This window comes from Morus notabilis, unplaced genomic scaffold (genome assembly GCF_000414095.1).
Source record: "Morus notabilis unplaced genomic scaffold, ASM41409v2 Scaffold14, whole genome shotgun sequence".
NCBI classification, from domain to species: domain Eukaryota; kingdom Viridiplantae; phylum Streptophyta; class Magnoliopsida; order Rosales; family Moraceae; genus Morus; species Morus notabilis.
The window spans coordinates 67,010-87,904 of NW_010365103.1; the positions used below are offsets into that span (position 1 = coordinate 67,010).

At 32.7% G+C, this 20,895-nt stretch overlaps 2 protein-coding genes across 3 annotated transcripts; both read left to right on the forward strand.

The window, feature by feature from the left end:
• Nucleotides 1-4,564: 4,564 nt before the first annotated feature.
• On the forward strand, nt 4,565-8,575 carry LOC112093393 (G-type lectin S-receptor-like serine/threonine-protein kinase At4g27290). Of its 2 annotated transcripts, none has more exons than XM_024171698.1 (7): nt 4,565-6,085; nt 6,224-6,343; nt 7,062-7,216; nt 7,303-7,513; nt 7,608-7,845; nt 7,946-8,096; nt 8,171-8,575. In XM_024171698.1, exons 1-7 carry the CDS (start codon nt 4,786-4,788, stop codon nt 8,480-8,482), a joined length of 2,487 nt encoding a protein of 828 aa, XP_024027466.1. In that variant the 5' UTR covers nt 4,565-4,785; the 3' UTR covers nt 8,483-8,575. The 2 variants fall into 2 exon arrangements, with proteins under 2 accessions (XP_024027466.1, XP_024027467.1); XM_024171699.1 differs by having other exon boundaries at nt 7,065-7,216.
• A 7,060-nt stretch (nt 8,576-15,635) lies between these two features.
• Nucleotides 15,636-19,411, forward strand: LOC21395539 (G-type lectin S-receptor-like serine/threonine-protein kinase At4g27290). Its single transcript, XM_024171700.1, has 7 exons — nt 15,636-16,952; nt 17,081-17,194; nt 17,779-17,924; nt 18,031-18,241; nt 18,330-18,567; nt 18,705-18,855; nt 18,949-19,411. Exons 1-7 carry the CDS (start codon nt 15,668-15,670, stop codon nt 19,258-19,260), a joined length of 2,457 nt encoding a protein of 818 aa, XP_024027468.1. The 5' UTR covers nt 15,636-15,667; the 3' UTR covers nt 19,261-19,411.
• Nucleotides 19,412-20,895: the final 1,484 nt, after the last annotated feature.

Consider the following 20,895-nt stretch of genomic DNA (forward strand, 5'->3'; position numbering starts at 1 on the left):
GAGCACTCGGGCCCATCAGTAAGAAAGATAAGATAAGATAATAAGATTATGATAAGACATCATAATTAAGCATAATCAGCTCATGCATATTTATTCATGTGTACTTACAGTTATTTTGTGAGATATAGTTCCTACTTGCTGAGCGAAAGCTCAATCAGATATGTTCATGCTGTAGGTAAGAAACCTATCAGCAATTCTTGAAGGGCAATGGCAAGCGGCGGACGAATGGTGGAGATGGGAATGGATACCGCTCACGCAGTTATCTTCCGCAGTAAGTTTAAGAAAAATCATGTATATGTATATATGATTTAAAGGTTTCAAGCATGTATGTTTAAAAAGTATAGGTACATATGTATGTTAAAGAAACCGAGGTTGTAGCTAACAACCCTCGTTTTGAGTATTTAAGTTTTAGAACGTTGCAACAGAGCAAGCAACAAATAAATAAATTTTAAACATGACGATTTAAATGATTGATTTTAAAAGGGCTTTAAGATGTACTTGAATTTAAGATTTCTCACGAAATCCGTTTCAAAGTCAAAATTAAATGGCCTGATTGAATTGGCTAGTTTTAGAAAGGCTTTTAAAGAGTATTTGAAATAGGAGTTCAAATGCTGCTCTGTTTGAAAGATATTTTTAGAACGTTTTATCTTAACTGAAATTAAGAAAAGCTTTAAGAAATTTAGTGATTCACTTATTTGAAATTATTGTTACAAATTATGAAAGTATTCTTTCTTATATTAAAAAAAAAAAATGTTCCGCAAATTTTAAGAAACCCCAGTAAGTACAAGTTAAAGTTTAAGTTACAGTGGCGGGCTCATAGGAGGGGCGTCACATATATATAGTTAGATATCATCATTGTTTAAAAAGAATAAGGCATACCTTCAAGAAAAAAAAAAGAATAAGGTATATTTTCATACTTCTATTAAAAATCTAAAAAGTATCCTCTTAATTTTGTCTAAATACAACTTTTATCTCTAAATTTTTTAAAATTTAAAAGTATCTTCTGTGTTTTTCAACTCATACAAAAGTATCCTTTGTTTTAATTTTTTAGGTTTAATTTTTTTAAAATGGCCAAATTGTTCTTACATATTCCATATATATATGATTTTTGCTGGGTTATACCAATTTCTAAACAACCCTCTTAGATTTTCTTCTTTTTTTTTTGAAGTAAACCTCTTAGAAAATTTACAGCACCAATTTGAACAAGTTTTTTTTTTTTTTTTGGCTTTTTTCATTTTAATAAGAAAGTGAAATCTTTTTTGAAAAAAGATGTAATTCTATTTTTAAAATTCTATTTGGCAAACATGACGAATTGTTTTGCCAATTTGAGGTGAAAGTGTATTTTGTAGTGTGTAATAAACTAACTTGCTAAATTGCCCTGTACTACTATATAACAAAAAATTTACATCTTTTTTTTATATAAAAAAAGATTTCACTTTAATAAGAAAAAAAAAAAGAACCCTATTCAAATTGGTGTTGTAAATTGCCTAAGAGAGCCATTTAAAAAAAACAAAAACAAAAAACAAAGAAAGAAAGAAAGAAAGAAAGAAAGAAAAGGAATCTAAGAGGAGTGTTTAGAATGTAGCATAGCCCAACAAAAATTTGACTAGTATATGAGATATACAAGAACAATTTGGCCATTTTAAAAAAACTAAACCAGAAAAGTTAAAAAAAGTGATACTTTTTGTCTATTTTCAAAAGCATAGGAAATACTTTTTAGATTTTAAAAAATTCAAGGGTAAAAGCTGTATTTAGACAAAACTGAGAGGATACTTTTAAATTTTCTCTCCATTAAACATAAGTTCAAATAAAATTTTTAAATTATTTCCTGAGCCTTATGTCAGCTTTGATTTTTCTTCAATTTTGATAATTTATTTTACAAACTTATTTTTTGACAATTTTAGCTCATGACGCTAAAGTTAGAGAATGACCTCTAAAAATTTATCAAAGATACGCAATCACATTCCAATTGCATAATACTTGAAATATTTACGAAATAACTAATTTTTTAAGTGCAAAATGTTCTTGTTCTTTAGGGTTTTTTACTAACTGTAATGAGTTGCGAGTTTAGCTATTATTTTTTTCAACTCTATTATTAATGTCACTATACAAAATTTTGATGTCAATATAAAAAATAACATGCAAGATACGAAGTGATAATCTGCCGATTACGAAAAATAACCTATAGATTATAAAAAGATAACTTATAAGTTATTATAGATATAAGATAAATTTAACAATAGCGACAGAAATAAAATAGTGTTACTTTATTGATGACCGTTTTAAAAATTCCACATGTTTGAAATCCTTTGTCGATTTCACTATATAGAACCAAAATGGTCATATGAATAAAAATTCAAAGACTAATTTGTCGAGATCAAAAGTACATAAATTAAAGTGACACAATACTCTCATAATTCGGAGACTGATAGTATTAATAACCTAAAACAAAAATAATGACACTAGGATGGCAATTATGTGTAACACTAGGTTTTTTTTTTTTTTGGCTAATTAAAAAAGCTGAACCACTGGTTATTCTTATTTTATTTTACTTGAACGATGTAATACTTAATTTGCTCACAAACGAAATATCTTATATTGTAACTCAAATGCCTTTCCAGCAAAATAATAATAATAATAATAAACAAAATAAAATAAGAGAAAATTAGGCAAATGGCATTTTTAATAAATGGTGGAACTTTTTTTATTTTAAGAAAATTGTCGTTTTTCTATAATAGTCAATTAATAATTGATCAATTCATTATTAATTTACTGATTATTTATCACTAATAAACTTGCAATTTGTTGATTAAAATTAATTAACTACTAACTAATTTTTATTAATTACTTAGTGATATTGATTAATAATAAAAAAAATTATCAAGTTAATCGGTCATAGATCGCTAAGTTAATTAATGATAGACTTCTAAATTAATCAGTAATAGACGAATTAAATCAGTTATTTACCACTAAATTAATAAAAATAAAATAAAATAAAATAAAAAACACACACTCATTTTCCTAATTTTAGGAAACTTTAGCCATTTATTATAAAACCCCTAAAAAAGGCCATTTTGCCTCTATGTCCCATAAAACAGAAAACAAAACAAAAACAAATAGCTCTCGCCAGCATCATTTTCAAGCCGCCCCTTCCCCACCCTTCCTCTACTAATCTGACTATCATCAAAGTCTCTCAAATTCAAGTCGTAAATAGCTCTTGTTGTTCCATTACATTCCGATTTCCATGACCACCCTTCTGATGGGAATATTAACTCCAATGGACAAAAATTATAAAAAAAAAAAAAAGCACGCCACAAAATTCTTTATTCACTCTTGTCTGGTCAACTAAGCCATGTTGAACAACAACACTCTTGTCTTCCATTTTCTTCTTCTCCACGGCACACCTTTCCCAATCTTAACCACAATAATCTATCTAACATTTTTCACCACCAATATCAGAGATCAAACATGTAATTGATGGTGACTTTCACCAACCATGAGATGTTAAAACAATGTAGGACTTTTTGGATTAGGTTTGCGGTATATGAGTGAGTTAAAAGAAAGAAAAACAAGAAGAAAAATCGTCATTTGACGGAGAACCAGATAATTTATCAGTAATGAGGCTTAGTAAAGAAATGACCAGGTGATAGAAGTGGCGTTGAAAGGATCCAAGGATGCGATCGAGAACCATAGTGCTTGGCCCTTTAGCCAACTCGCATTTTCCTCCTCACTTCCCGGCACCCTCTCTTACCCATAACAAAACAACTCTACAAATAACTAAAAACAAAATAACTGATTTACTAAGTAATAGGTTTGAGTCAATAACGTTAATACCATTAATAAACAAGACGTGTTCAGCTTGACTAGCCTAACACAAATTAGATACAAAATAATATGAATTCTAAACTTCGTAGGTAACTTGTTTTACTTGAAGTAAAAGATAAATTAACCAATGAATCTGTCAAACTTCTTATAATCATGTTAAAATAGTTGTATTAATTATTTAAGTAATATATAAATTTAAACGGGTTATGCTGGCTGATATTTTTAATAAGTGTATGTTTAGATTGACATCTTTAACGGGTATAATAAAGAGATCATGTTTAGGTTGATATGTACTAATATTATTAATAAAGGGTTGACAGGAACACAATTATTAAAATGTTGGGAGTTTTTTTGGTATGATTAGAAAAAATAAACTACCGTTAGTTACATACTTTCTAATTATTAAATCTGTATAAAAAACAGTCTATTCTATATATTTTTTTAATCTAATATGTTCTTAATTAGATTTAACGGTTAAAAATTGACCATACCGATAGAAAGGCGAAAGTCCTAAAATGAATTACCACTACAATTTCCATCTCTGTTTTTTGCTTTTTTAGAATTAAAAGGTCACCAACATTTTTTAGCCGCCACCCAAAAAAATAAAAAAAATAAAAGCATCTCATTTTCATCATGGTCCCTCAAATCAAATTCAAAGCGGCAAATACTTTATGTTGTCCCATTACATTATTACATGACCTTCTTCATTAGAATTATTAAATTCCAATGGACACAAAAATCCTCCCAACTTACAGTAACTTATTACAAACAAGCACCCCACAACATTGTTAATTCTTGTCTGGTCAACCAAGCCATGTTGACCAACAAGGCTCTCCCTTCACTTCCATTTTCTTCTTCTCCACGGCAGTTCTTCCCCAATCTCAAACCACAATAATCTATCTATAGTTTACCCCACCAAGCTAAGAGATCAAACAACTACACAAATAATTTTTTTTTTAAATGGCCACGATTTCTTTTACCTTTTTTACAGCCATTTTGCTGTTTTCCTTGTGCAACGAATCATTTGCACTTAACAGTATTCGACCGTCGGAGTCCATTAATAGCAGTGATGGCACAACTTTGGTCTCCAATGGAGAAAGCTTTGAACTGGGTTTTTTCACTCCAGGCAATTCCACTAATCGTTATGTCGGAATTTGGTACAAAAACATCCCGGTTCAAACCGTCGTTTGGGTTGCAAACAGATGTAGTCCAATCAATGATTCCTCTGGCTTGTTGATGATAAACGACACAGGAAATCTTGTGCTTTTGAATCATAACAAGAGTGTCGTTTGGTCTACAAATTCGTCGAAAGAAGCCAAGAAACCGATAGTAGAGCTCCTAGATTCTGGGAATCTTGTACTGAGAGATGAGGAAGATGGAAACTCGGAGAACTATTTGTGGCAAAGCTTTGACTATCCTTGTGACAACAACATGCCCGAGATGAAAATAGGGCAGGACTTGAGGACGGGTTTCGAAAGGCGGTTATCGGCGTGGAAGAGTTGGGATAATCCTTGTCCTGGAGACTTCACTTATGGGATTGAGCTTAATGCAAAGATTCATTCATTCCCCGAGCCAATGATCCGAAGAGGAAAGGTGAAGTTTTATCGAACGGGGCCTTGGATTGGCCTTCGCTTTAGTGGCTCGCCGGATTTAAGGCCTAATCCTGTTTTTGACTATGAATTTGTTTCCAATGACGAGGAGGTCTACTACACGTACCATCTGAAGAATAAGTCGGTGATCTCGAGGATAGTTATGAACCAAACGACTCTTTCCCGCCAACGCTTGACTTGGATGGAGGCCGAGCAGAGTTGGAAGACTTACAATTCAGTCCCGAGAGACTACTGCGACAACTACGGTCTCTGCGGGGCTAATGGGAAATGCATCATAAACGAGAATCCGGTTTGCCAATGTCTAGATGGATTTACACCCAAGTATCAAGAAAAATGGAGTTTGATGGACTGGTCTGGAGGATGTGTTAGAAATGTTCCCTTGAGTTGTGAGGATAAAGCGAGTGACGGGTTTGTGAAATACTCGAGCTTGAAATTGCCTGATGCTGAGCATTCTTGGGTGAATGCAAGTATGAATCTAAAGGAATGCAGGGCCATATGCTTGAGCAACTGTACTTGTATGGCTTATAGCAATTCGGATATCAGAGGAGACGGCAGTGGCTGCGCTATGTGGTTCAGCGATCTATTAGATATTAGACAATTTTCTTCCAGTGGACAAGATCTTTATATTCGAATGCCGGCTTCAGAACTAGGTACACACCTCTTCTTTTTTTTTTTTTCTTTTTTTTCTTTTTCTGTAATGATTTGATACTTGCTTCTGCAGAATGTGAAATGTTTCTCATTGGCCTTAATCTGATTTTACCTCTTGTTTTTGTGTTGAAATAACCAAGAAAAAGCGAAAAGTAATCGTACAGTGAAGCGAGCAGTGATAGCTGTAGCTGTGGTCATTGGAGTAGTTTGTGGGATGGTCTTGGTAGGCTGTTACATTTGCAGAAGGAGGAAAATAACTGGTATGTTTTACTTTTATTATAATCTTCTTAAAAGCCTTTTTTTGCTATTAAATTCATTGACTCTTCTCATTTTCTAATGTGATTCTTGTATCAAATATTAATGCTACATTATGGGAAAGTATGTAGCTACGCCTATGAGGTTAATGAATGTAGTCAAGTAAAATAATGTCACTGGATTAGAAAGAAGCTAACTAGTTGGTTTAGCCCCAAATAAATGTAATTGAGATTGTGAAGGTTTCTTAAACACTCTGTTTTCAGAAACTTAACAAGTGGAGAGAAGTTTATGTTGCGTCCTTATTTTAAGTAATTTCAACTAGAAACCAAGAACATAATCCAGTATTAGCAGTGCTAGGGAACACCAACTCTAAATCTCAATTTTCCGTACCAACTTATGTGACACTGAGCTATCATCTTTTTACTAATAGATGTAGTCTCTTACTTTTAATTGACGTGCCAATCTTTTGAACACTGATAAAATAATAAAAACTCGCATGGCATATAAGCTTATAAAAAAATTGGTAATGGAGTTAGTGTCCCTAACATTGTTCAAGCATTCGTCCACTATTAATTGTGCATCTCTAGGGAGAGAATCTTTATTTAGCATACTAGATATCTTAATTGCTTTTTCTTGCAATTTTTCCTACTTAATTTGCAAAGTAACCTAAAAGTCTATGTACAAATTGTTCATCTGATGACAATTTTTTCTCTACTATATTAGAAGAAACAGAGAGAAATCTAATGGCAAGTAGAAATGAAGGCCAAGAAGATGACCTGGAGCTCCCATTGTTTAGCTTACCTACAATTATTAATGCCACTAATTGTTTTTCATTCAATAATAAGCTTGGGGAAGGTGGTTTTGGACCTGTATACAAAGTAAGCTTCTCATATATACGTCAGTTTAAGAACATTATTGCTTTTACTTCTTTTGAAATAAGCAAAGACTTCATGTGGGAATTTAGGGTATGCTTGAAGGCAGGCAAGAAATCGCTGTTAAGAGGCTATCAATGTGTTCTGGACAAGGCGTCAACGAGTTCATGAATGAAGTAAAACTAATTGCCAAACTTCAACATCGGAATCTTGTAAAGCTTTTTGGCTGCTGCATTCAGGGAGAAGAGAAATTGCTGGTTTATGAATATATGCCCAACAGAAGTCTTGACTTTTTCATTTTTGGTCAGAATAAATCTGAACCTAGAACTTGAAAGACTTTTTTATTGCTATTATATTCCTGGATTGTGTTGATTAAATGTTGATGTTACATTTGCAGATGTAAAACAAGGCAAGATATTAGAATGGTCCACGCGCTTCCAAATAATATGTGGAATTGCTCGAGGACTTCTCTATCTCCACCATGATTCCAGATTGAGAATTATACATAGAGATCTTAAAGCTAGTAATGTTTTACTGGATAAAGAAATGAACCCCAAAATTTCAGACTTTGGCTTGGCTAGAATGTTCGGAGGAGATCAAATAGAAGGAAACACAAGCAGAGTCGTAGGAACTTAGTGAGTAACTCTTGCCACACCGTTTGATTTTCTTAGAATTCAATTATGCACATTACAAATACATTTGGCTCATTGTTCACTGTAAATGATGTTATGGCAGCGGCTATATGGCGCCCGAGTACGCTTTTGACGGCCTATTCTCGATAAAATCCGACGTCTTTAGCTTTGGCATATTGGTGTTGGAGATCATAAGCGGAAAGAGAAGCAGAGGATTTCACTATGAGAACCATGGCGTTACCCTCATCGGACATGTAAATTACCAAAAACCTTCATTGTTTTGCTTAATTGTGTTTCATATTGTCATGTTGATTCTTTCTATTTTTAGGCATGGACATTCCTAAAGGAAGGTCGAGCACTCGAACTTATCGATGCACGTCTGGTGGAGTCGGATGAAAATCTACCGGAAGTGTTGCGTTGCATCCATGTCGGTCTCTTATGTGTTCAACAACGTCCGGTCGATAGACCGAACATGTCAACGGTTGTTCTGATGTTGGGTGGTGAGAGTTCTTTGCCTCAGCCCAAACCACCAGGCTATTTCATGGAGACAGATTGCAAGTTAGAAGGAGATCATTCGTCCAGTAAGCCACAGTCCTCTTCTACATGCGATATATCCATATCAGTTCTAGAGCCTCGATAGGATTTGGTTTATTTGTAGTGTCAAAAAAAGAAACATGTTAATTTGTTGTGTAAACAGGTACATTTTTAGTGTTAGCCTATTTGTTTTGTTTCATATCTGATGGTACTATTTCCTACTGGATGAACTTAAAAAAAAATGAAAAAAAGAAAACAACAACAACTACGATTAGTTTATAACTATAAACGTGTGATCGGGTCAAAGTCTCATAAAAAAATATTTGAAATTTAGGAGTTCTTCTGATAAAGCCTCAAAAACTGATACAAATAGTGTTAAAGAGTATTTTTTCATACCTCCCGTAGAATTCTCAAAAAGGTTAATGGTATCCATGAGTAGATTCCTAAGTGTGGGTCCATCATGAATAATGGTGTAAGATAGCAAATAAGATAACGTCGGATACTATTTTTTTCAATGAGTAGGTCCCACTAATGCGAGTTCATAGTACTGATGTTGAAGAACCTGCTAGTAGGTTTCTTTTTTTTCTTTTTCTTTTCCTATTTCTTTTTGAGGAGATAATAAAGATCATTCTAAAGTAATCTTCTTCACCGATGAGCAAAAAAAAAAAAAGTAATGACTCGTTCATTTTATCGATTTGAGTTTATAATTTAAATTTTATTATAGTAAAATATTTTTAAAAATAATCATATTTAATTTTTTTATTACAATAAAAAATTCTCACATAAAATTACATATAAATTCAAATTAAAAATTTAAATAAACGAATTAAACAAGTCGAAACAAAATAATTTTTTCCACCATAAAAGTTCCCACCTTTAGATGCAAAGGTTTTCATACAACTATTTAATTTTTATAAAACTCCCATCCCCATGAGCTTTTATTTTCATGAGTGGAAGATTTTATACAACTTTCTTTGAAATATGCATCCAAATCACTTGCAGAGTAGTGATTTTTCAAGTCTTTGGTGAGTAGATAAATTGTCGTTTTCCGTGGAAACTGCCGGCTTCCTTTTGGAATATTGTCATACTCAGCCTAATTTGTTGACTACTTAGGGAGGAAATTTTATGCCCCGACGACTTTGACTTTTCGGCTAAGATATTATCTTTGCACGTCTAACCAAATCAATTGTTTGTCAACTCAAGATATTAGGAAAAATCATTTGGGTGTGAAGTTCTTCTAGATGTAGTTCTAGAAACTTGCTAGTAACCAAATTTGCAGCTGTATTAGTCATGAATATTACCCCTTATAATACTTTTTAAGTTATATACATGATTTATAATATATATTTTGAGGAAATTACATGTTTGTTATGATTTTGTACGGACTTATTATTTTTATCATATTAAATAATTGAGTGCAAATGTGTACTTTTATTTTTTTTATTAATTAAATGACAATTATTTATTTTTAAGTGAAATAACATATATAATATCTTTTATTTTTAAGTGAAGTAACATAAATAATATATTTTACCATTTTAAGTGGTATTTTTAATTTTTTCTCTTATATTTATCATACTTAAAAGTTTTTTAAGTGTAGGTCTTTTGTATCGACATAGAAATTTTTTGACCGTCGAATCTAATTAAAATTAGATTAGATTAAAAAATATACAAAATTGGCAGTTCTTGATATAGTTTTGATGGCTGAAAATAGAGCCATTTTGGTGGTTGATTTTTCATTGTATGTTAGAGAAATTTCCTTTTTTTTAAGGAGAATAATTTAAAGTTATTTAGTAGTATAGTTTCTCTTGCATATTGTGTGGAACGTAATATCAACATTTTAAGGTTGGTACAACTATTGAAGTTGGACTTGATATTGTAACATATTGTTGGACCAACTCTCTTATAGTTCTTTTGCTGAATATAAAATGTATTTATAGTTATTCTAGGTGAAAAACAAAAAATAATTCTTTACAATAACATTAACAATTGACTCATTCTTCCAATGAAAATAGAAAAATAAGAAAAGATTTCAAAAAATAACTTTTTCTTCTTTTTGTTAATTAGTTTAAAAAAAGGCATATTCTTATTTTAAAAAATGGCTTTTTTTTTTTTTTTTTTTTTTTTTTTGTTTTTTAATCTAAGGTAGTCCAAGCTGACGCAACAGACCAAATGGAGACTATAGACTTCTTTAGTCTGATTTTACTCAAAGAGTATTTTACTTAATTGCCCCATAAACTTGCATGATTTTATCAACCTGTCCTTCAAATTTTTTATTTTGGTAAGTTTTCCTCTCGATTTGTAAGATTGTTGCAATATGTGCATCATTTTGATGATGCTTGTCTTAAATTTGTGTAAAAAATGCACAGTTGATGAAAGATTCCAACATCCGAATTCAAATTTAACACAAATCTTTCAATTTCTCAACTTTTAATCCCTTAAATATAGTAAAAAATTTGAGCAAATTTAATAAAATGAGACACATTGTAACAATTTTACAAGTTTAAAAAGTTGATTATCAAAATTAAAAGTTCAGGAGTAATTTACTAAACCACAATGATTATGCTAAGATTCATCAAGAAGTAAGATTCTACTGAAACATCCATTTGAGTTTTGAAGTAGAACCCTTTTAAATCAAAACTTCTTAATACAAAGGGGCCCTTATAAATTGATTAAAAAAGTTTGACGATTACAGTAAATTTCAAATTTTCTTTTCCCACAGACTAATATGTCATATTCCCAAATAAAGAACCCCTTAGTGCCCATTTGAAAGGTCGATTCAAATCAGTTGGTTTGAATTAGATTTCAAATTTTTGAAATTTTTGGGAGAGAAAATACTGCAATATAACTGTTTAAATTCAAATTTTTTTTATGAGAGAAAACATTGTTTACACCAAACCAAGGTGGTTCCAAACACACCCTTATTCCGTAGGAAGTTTTTATGGTAGGTTTAAAAAAGATGTACTACATGGAACTCTCTGTTTTTAGCCGTCTTATCTGATCCAAACCACATCAGATTAAAAAAATATGTAGAGTCGGAAATTACTCCAAAGCGGATTTTGTTCGCTTTGCGCCACTCAACAAAAAGAAAATTCCATTTTTGCTGCATCGGTTTTGGCTTCATAAACAGTTTTTAGTACAAATCTAAGGACTAAAAGTAAAAAATCATTAATAGTTCATGTTTTATAGAACTAACAAAGAAACTCCCTAATATATGAACTTCCAATTTTGAAATCTATAACAAAAATCTTATTTTTCATATTTCGTTGACTATTACAAAAAATTGTATATAGGTATTTTTCTTTGCTTTTGTCGTACCGTATATAGTGTTAGAATTTTAGACGGGCCGCCTGCGACCACCCGAAAAGACCGATTTTTTACCCGATTCCCGACCCGACTCGGCCAAAATTTTTGGGCCGCCCGCCTGAGCCCGAGAAGGCCCGTGGACGGGCCACGGGCCTGTATTTGGCTGCCCGAGCCTGGCCAGGCAGCCCGAGCCCGCCCGAAATGCCAAAAAAAAATTTTCTATTTTTTATTTTTTATAATTATTAATTTATTTTTTGTGTTAAAATTCTATAAAAACTAAAATCAACATTCAACACACATTATTAACCCAATTTAATAAACTAATTTTGTATATTCATTTTTAAATCCGTAATTCATGATTGCCTCGTTAAAAACCTTACCAAGAAAAATCCAATTAGGATAAAAACTTGGTAAGGAAAAAAGAGTGCAATTATTTTGTGGCGAATTACAAATTTTACAAACCTACAAAGTTATACAATTACAATGTCAAAAGCAAATACATATTTACAAATTACAAATTTACAATTTAATTTGAAGCTGAATGATCGTCTTTAAAATTAAATGTTAATCTATTAAATTCATCGATCCATTATTGACTTGCCGGCGAAATTGTATCTTGTAGACGTTGATCAGCACGATCCCAATTCTTAATGCAGACCAAGGCTTCAACAATGTCCCTTTGCAATGTGTTTTGCCGTTCCTCAAGTATTTGTCATGTCGTACTGAAGGCTTGTTCGGATGAAACAGTGGAGACTGAGATAGAAAATATATCCATTGCCAATCAAGTTAGGATTGGCCAAGTTAATACTCGTGCGCTCCACCATTGAAATAATTCAAATGATTCTCTAGTACCGTCGACTATTAAGCTCTCACTAAGGTACGCCATAAGCTCTTGAAGCCGCCGTTGCCACCTATTGATGAAGATCCACTCCTAACTTCTTTTTTAGTTGTCTTCTTCTTCTTTTTCAACTTGAAAACATTCAAGAATGAATACGGATTTTCATCTTGTTGTTGTGGTTCTTGTACTCCAGAGTTTGTATTTCTAATCCTATTTTCATATTTACTATAGATCAAAAATATTTTTTCTTTTATTGTTGTAAATTGGTCTGAACAATTGATGCCTAAAAATTCACCTAAGTTTTCTAAATCACTTTCTAAACCGTCTAATTTTAATCTAGGATCAAAAATAGTACATAAACCATACAACAAAGGTAACTAAGACCAATATTTTTTAAATTTCTTTTCCATAGAATGGATAGGAACTCCTAAGATTGGGTCCGCCCTATATTCACTAAATAAATAATTGTGTTTGGCGGAGTTTGGGTGCGCCGAACTGGCTAAGCTTTTGATGACTCTTTTCGGAGTGTCTTCTTAAATGTGTGGTGCCGTGAATAGTATCACCTTGTAATTTAGATAAATAATATTTACACTGAGATGTTTAGTGTCACCTTCATTGTCAATCTCCTTAATTGTTCATGAAAATCACAACATCAATATCTTCCGATGCCGTATGACACATGTTAAAAATTTAGATTAACACATATGTAATAGAATCTGTAATAGAGTCTGCATTGAGTCAATTATAAAAAAAAGAAAAAGAATAATAAGGTCCCGTTCATTTCACCGATTTGAGTTTTAAATTTAAGTGTTGCTACAGTAAAAAGCTCTAAAAAACAGTCACATTTAACTTTTTTGCCATAGTAAAAAGTTCTCACATAAAATCACATCTCAATTCGAATTAAAAACTCAAATCAACGAATTAAACGGACCTTAAGTTGTCAAATTCAAAAATTTAAGAGGACATCCGTAAATTAAAAAAAAACCAAAAATTTAAGATGCATTGTACCAAAGTAGGTACAAAAGTGCTCCATTGGATAATTGAGATTGGGTTACATAGATCTCGTTCATTTTATCGATTTGAATTTTTAATTTTAAGTTTTTACAGTAAAAAATTCTTAGAAAATATCACATTTAACTTTTTCTGTTACAGTAAAAAACTCTAAAAAAATATTATATCTCAACTTAAATTAAAAATTTTAATCCGTAAAGCGAACGAAACTACAGTGTACCACAGGTCTCTTCCAAGAGAACGTTATGGCATGATCTCCTCGTTAAATTCCAAAGTTTTCACTTTCCAGTACATGACATGGCGAGTTCCTTCAGAAACAATTGTCATTTCCCTTGCCATTATTCGGGAATAAAACAAAAAGAAAAAAGAAAAAAGAAAAGTCATATCCCTTGCAAGTATGGCATGCCATTTATGTGGCATCAAATTCAACTTTTTGCTCTTCAACTCATGGAATTCACACTATAGTCAATTATTGTGCTTTAACAGCCCTCTTAAATACGCAAACCAATCACCTGTTTCCCCAATCTATAATATAGTCTAGCAAATACTACAAATTCAAGTCAATGGAAAAACTTTTTTTTTTGAAAAAAAAATTATAATAGAACGTGTAATTTTACTCCACCCATAGAAATTATTACTTTTGATCATTAGTTTAATTTTTAACAGTTAAATCTGTATATATTCGTATTAAAAATGTATATCGTGCGACATAAAATTATTCATATTTCAGATCAAACTGTTAAAAAATTAATCTAACAGTTCACACGTAGTTCTTATAAGTGAAGTAAATTAGTCTTCTCCACTATAAATTCAGCCTTTATTTTCTTTTTTTTCCAACCAATTCGTCTCGATTAACCTCTTATTTCCACCCTCTATTTCTCCTGGCCAACTTATTGCAGTTGGTGCAATTACTACCATCTACTACCAGAAAGGGAAAATGAAGTAAATTTTAGTATTAGAACAGAACAACAACACATCAAATATCGCACCACTAGATTAAAAAAATATCACCACAATTGGTCGTCATTGTTCATGAACGAGACTTAATTCTTAATTAATTTAGCTACATAAATTCAAGGATAAGAAAAAAAATTATGCATGGTTCTTAATTATCAAATTTTTATGAAGTTCACTATATATACATTTATTCTGATTTGATTATGTTTTTAATAATTATTCACATATGATTATGACGTGATGTCAAGGTTTTTAAATGTCCTTTCTACTCCTCTTTTTTAAATTTTGATACTTTATAACCCCATATTTGGATTGTGCCAGCTGTCTGATCAATGGATTGCGCAGTATTAATAAGGTAAAGTGGTGGAGCAAAAACCAAATTGATCACTTAAGTAAAATTGGATACGTCTTTTAAAATACGTTTGGTTCATGGATTAGAATAATAAGATTAGAATTATTTTTTATTTACGTGTATTTTTATAAGAAAAAATACTGTAACAAACTATTAATTATGATTCAAATCATGGTATGAATCCTCTAACTAAACGTCTCCTTATATTTCCATTGATGATTCTCAAGATTCTCGTACGAAGAGGTCAAGAAGGTAATGAGACTAATAATCTCTTTAATTCTTATTTTTTATAGTAATCTCTTTTATTCTTTCATAAAAGAAAGGAAAAAATGACGCTAATAAGAAAAAAAAAAGAGTCTCTCTAGTTGGACTTTGAAAAATAAATTACATGTAAATTTTTACTCTTAACCATTAATTTATATTAAAATTATTCATTTTATATATTTTTTTAATTTAATCTAATTTTAATTAAATTTAACGGTATTCTATTAATAAAGAAACTTTATAGAAAAAAGTCCTCGACAAAGAAAACCAAAAACTAAAAAGGTAAACTTAACTGGTAATTTGTAATTACAAGTCAATTCTCTGTCCCTGTACATTAGTCACAAGTCAACAGCAGCGTGCGATTCCCCACTGCTCTACAAGCGCCCCCCATAAAATACATTACCATTTACCAACTATCAATCTGTAATTTTAAATCCCAGAAACTTGAAACACCAAAAAAAAAAAAAAAAAAAAAGGGGAAATTTTTTTTTTTTTTTTTTCCCCCCTTTTTTACTCTTTTAAATCCCAGAAACTTGAAACACCAAAAAAAAAAAAAAAAAAAAATGGAGAACTTTTCTTTTATGCTTATCACCTCTCTTTTACTCTGTTCTTTCACAGAAATCTCCACTGCACTAGACGCCATTTCTCAGTCCCAGTCCATCTCCGACAACACTTCGTTGGTTTCGAAAGATGATTTCTTCGAACTGGGCTTCTTCAGCCCTGGAAACTCCAAGAACACATACTTGGGAATCTGGTACAAGAAAATCCCGGTGAAGACTGTCGTTTGGGTGGCTAACAGGATCAAACCAATCAACGACTCATCTGGGGTCTTGTCGTTTAGCGCCACAACAGGCAATTTCCAAATTCTGAGCCACCAAAACAAGACCGTCGTTTGGTCCACAAATTCCACAAGAAGAGCTCAAAATCCTGCTTTGCAGCTCTTAAACAATGGAAATCTTGTGTTGAGAGATGATTTGGATGAAAATAAAAACAATTACTTGTGGCAAAGCTTTGATTACCCTTGTGACACTTTGTTGCCGGGAATGAAGCTCGGGTGGGACTTGAAAACAGGCCTCAACCGGCGGTTATCGGCGTGGAAGAGCCCCGACGACCCGGCCCCGGGGAACTTGACGTGGGAAATGATGCTTCATGCATATCCGGAGCCGGTTATGTGGAATGGGACGAGAGAGTTTTTGAGAAGTGGCCCTTGGAATGGTATTCAATATAGTGGTAAGCCAACAAAAGCGCTTCCTCTTTTAAAATACAGTTTTATGTCTAATGAAAATGAGGTCTACTTAGAAATTGTTTTGGTGAATGAGTTTGTTATTGGGAGGATGATCTTGAACCAAACGAATTTCCATCGTCAGTCGTTGATTTGGTCGGAGAAAGACAAGAATTGGACGTTGTATGCAGCGTTTCCGCGGGACCAGTGCGATACTTATAACCTTTGTGGTGGGAATGGATATTGCAGCCTCTCCAATTCCCCGGTTTGTCGGTGCTTGGACAAGCACTTCAGGCCTAAATTACTCGGGAATTGGCGATCGGGAAACTGGTCGCATGGCTGCGAGCGGAAAAGGGCCGAGAAGTATTGCCAAAACAATGATGGATTTGCCAAGTATGAAGGGCTGAAATTGCCTGATACTACACATACTTGGGTTGATAACAACATGACTTTGAAGGAATGCAGGACCAAATGCTTGAGCAACTGTTCTTGTACCGCTTATGCCAATACCGATGTTAGAGACGGCGGTAAAGGGTGTGCAATCTGGTTTGGTGATCTTCTTGATTTCAAGCAGATTCCTGGTGGAGGGCAGGATTTGTATGTTCGAGTTTCGGCGTCAGAGCTTGGTATGATGTTACTATTTTTACTACTATTTAGTCCTTGGGATTCTGTTTTCTTTTACTTAATTCTCTGTTTCTATTTGACTATATATTTATTTATTTTTTTCTCTCTGGTTTTGAAATCATTCATGAAGGAGGTAAAGGTGGGAAGTGGAAGATAGGAGTGGTAATAGTCTCTGCCGTTGTTGTGATTCTTGCGATGCTTTTAGTTTACTACTTCTGTTGCAATAAGAGGAGAAACTTCCAAGGTAAAGTTGTTACTCTAAATTCTGATTGGCATAAGATATGAACATGCTTTTCTTCTATGTCTAGGAAGTATTTAAGCAGTTTAATTGTATCAAACAATAAGATATGATAATTCTATTATGTGACACTCTTCAAACGGATTAGTCTGTTAAAGTAGCAAATTCCGATGCCTCAAAGCGTGTAAAATGAGAGTTTTCTTCTGTTCTTGATCAGTTGCGGAAAACTTTTACCCCAAGAGTCGACTTTGTATCCATTAATCGAAATTTTGAGATAATTTAAAATTTATGGATAGTTTTGTGTGTTCGAAAGTTTTCTGTCTAATTTGTGAAAATAAAGTTTTGCAGGGAAAAAAAAAACATAATACAATAAAAAGTTGCAGAAACTCCATGTAAAGCACAAAGGCATGTAAAAAAAAAAACAAAAAGGAAAAGAAAAGAGAATAGCAGTAAAACAAGAGGAAGTATGTCATAGTAAATGAAAATGGCATACATCAAATGCTTGTTTTTATTCTAATGTCAGACTCTGTTAATTTCAAGGACCTTCTCAAGTCACTCTTAAAGTTTTTGTTGTGCCTTTTATTTTTCAGATAACAATGAGAAATTAGATAAAGGGGATGAAGACCAAGAAGATCTCGAGCTCCCATTGTTCGACCTCCCAACATTAGCTGCTGCCACTGATAACTTTTCCCTTGACAACAAGCTTGGTGAAGGCGGTTTTGGACCTGTATATAGAGTAAGTTCAGAATATGCTTGCATAAGGACCTTAAAATCATAAAGCATATATCAGCTGTGATATTTCCAAAGTGAACAGAAAATCATTCTTCGAATGTTACCTTCAGGGTAGATTAATAGATGGACGAGAAATCGCTGTGAAGAGACTTTCGAGAAGTTCTGGACAAGGACTGAAGGAGTTAAAAAATGAAGTGATCTTGATTGCTAAACTTCAGCACAGAAATCTTGTAAGGCTTCTTGGTTGCTGCATTGCAGGGGAAGAGAGGTTACTGATTTATGAATTCATGCCCAACAAAAGCCTGGACTTCTTTATTTTTGGTATGGATATCTTACACATTGTGTAATATTTCCCCCTTTTTTTTTTTGAGAATCAAAATTTTTATAATTTGAATGAAAAACTTGGTAGATGAAACACGCGGCAAGCTGTTGGATTGGTCCAAGCGCTTCAACATTATCTGCGGGATTGCTAGAGGTCTTCTTTATCTTCATCAAGATTCGAGATTAAGAATCATACACAGAGATCTTAAGGCAAGTAATGTTTTACTTGATAGTGAGATGAACCCTAAAATCTCAGATTTCGGTTTGGCTAGGAGTTGTGGTGGAGATGAGACTGAAGGAAATACAAGAAGAGTAGTTGGAACATAGTAAGTACTCTTGACATTAGTCCATATATAAATCTTCAGCTCTTTGGTATTTTAACATGATTATTTTTTTTTTTTCGATTTATGTTCATTTATAAGTTGGGATTAAGGCTTTTGTTGTTGTTGTTGTATGTTTATAGTGGTTATATGGCACCCGAATACGCTATTGAAGGCCAATTCTCAGTCAAATCAGATGTTTTTAGCTTTGGTATCCTACTGCTAGAGATAGTGAGTGGAAAGAGAAGTAAAGGCTTCTACCATATGAAGCACAACCTTAGCCTTATTGGAAATGTAAGGGGAAAAAAAGAACTAAATTTTTAAAAACTTTTCTATACTGCATAAAACAAAACAATGGCTTATATGCTAAAACATCATTTTTTTTAGGCATGGAGAATGTGGAGCGAAGGAAGGCCTTTGGAGCTGATGGACGAATGCATTGGGAACGATTCGCGCACTGTCTCTGAAGTGCTCCGCTGCATCCACATTGGCCTTCTATGCGTGCAACAGCGTCCCGAGGACAGGCCTACCATGTCATCTGTCGTTCAGATGCTAGGCAGTGAGAGCGCCTTGCCGGAGCCTGCACAACCGGGGTTTGTCACATCGGAGAAGAACCCACATAATCAGTATTTCGCTTCAAGCGCACAAGAATTGCCTTCGGTCAATGAAGTAACCATCACACTACTGCAGGCTCGATAAGGAAATTCTAACCATAAAAGTTGTATTAGTAGAATATGTACACATAATGTTGTGCTTTTTCAGTCTTAATTTTCTATATCCTGGGTATGAAATTCCCATGTGAACCTCTGAATATGTATTTTTACTTTAAGTGGTTTGATTTCCTAAGAATTGTTAACGTCTAAGTCAGTATTTTCTACTCCATTAATAATCAGATACAAGGGACTCGAATAAAAAAAAGGACAACTTTTAATGCCAATTTTGTCTTCCGAAAACCGAAAAACAAAGAAAACACAAAAACACTTTTAGCCAATTTATTACTCTCTTTAGTTTTAAGTTGGAGCAGTTTGCAACAACAGTAATGTTATGGGCCGCACTAGACTTTTAGGCCCTCTTACGACCCACTATAGTAGAAAAATGAGAAGTCTTTTTTTATTGTTTTTTAATTTCTTTTTCAAGAATTCTGTGAGGGTGTGAAAAAATAAGGCTTTGTTTTAAACCATCAATTGTATTATATTCTATCAGTTTTGTATTTGTTATTTCATTTTGATTCAATTCATCAGACTAAGTGTTCATCGTAAAAAAGTTAATTTTTTTTTTTTTTTTTCTGTTGATAAAAAAGAATTATAGGCATGCTCCGATTACATCAAGATGCAGTGCACACCACCCGCATGGCATATGCTCTCTGCCTCTCTACATCGATGTGATTAACTTGGATATAAAGATCTTACAAGAAAAATGAGCAATTTTACCGTTATCAAATAGAGATGTCAACAGGGGCCAGACTTAATGGGGCTAGTACGAGCATGCTCGACGGGTTAAAAAGTGGATACGATACGACACAGTCATTAAATGAGCTTAATTGATCCTGTTTATTAAATAGAATGGACTTGAAGCAGTTTTTAGGTATGAAGCACACTAAGGATACCACACACTAAGCGTTCAACAGGAGCACGTTAAAAGCACGATAGGGGTGTAAATAGTGAACATGAAGTATAAAATAAGTTTATTATGTATTTTTTTATAAGACTTATAATTGCATCTTGTTTCTTTACCAATATGTTATCCCAGTTAGTTTTGCTTGGTAAAGTTTTCAATGCGGCCTTTTTAATGGGAAAATTGTTTTTAATGACGTGCTTTCGTTTGTTAAAATTTTAATGTTTTCATCATGTTAAATGCTTTTTTTTTTTTTGTATTTAGTATAAATTTGCTATTTGACACAACGAATATAGGTACGAGCACGGCCCAAAAAAAAAAAAAGGATTGTGAATCAGACTTGATGCCACAATATTTAAATAGGCCAGACCGAACACCGGTAGCGGAGCAATGAACTTTTTTTAGAGAGCGTGAATCAAACTAAAATTATAATGCAATGATATTTTACCTTTCTTTATCTTCCTATTTGAACTAAGCTTCTAATAAAATTAAACCTTTAATGTTTAAAGTTTAAATTTAAAATTTTTTTGAACTCAAATGGTAGTATAGTTGATTTGTTGTTTTTTTGAGATTTTAAGTTTGAATAATAATATATTTAAAAGTTAAAGTTTATAGTGCAATTGAAATTTTTTAAGAAAAGTTTGATAGAAGTAACAATTGAAAAATTTGACGAGGACAAACAGGGGAAAATGTTAAAACTTTTTAACATTTAGATTTAGG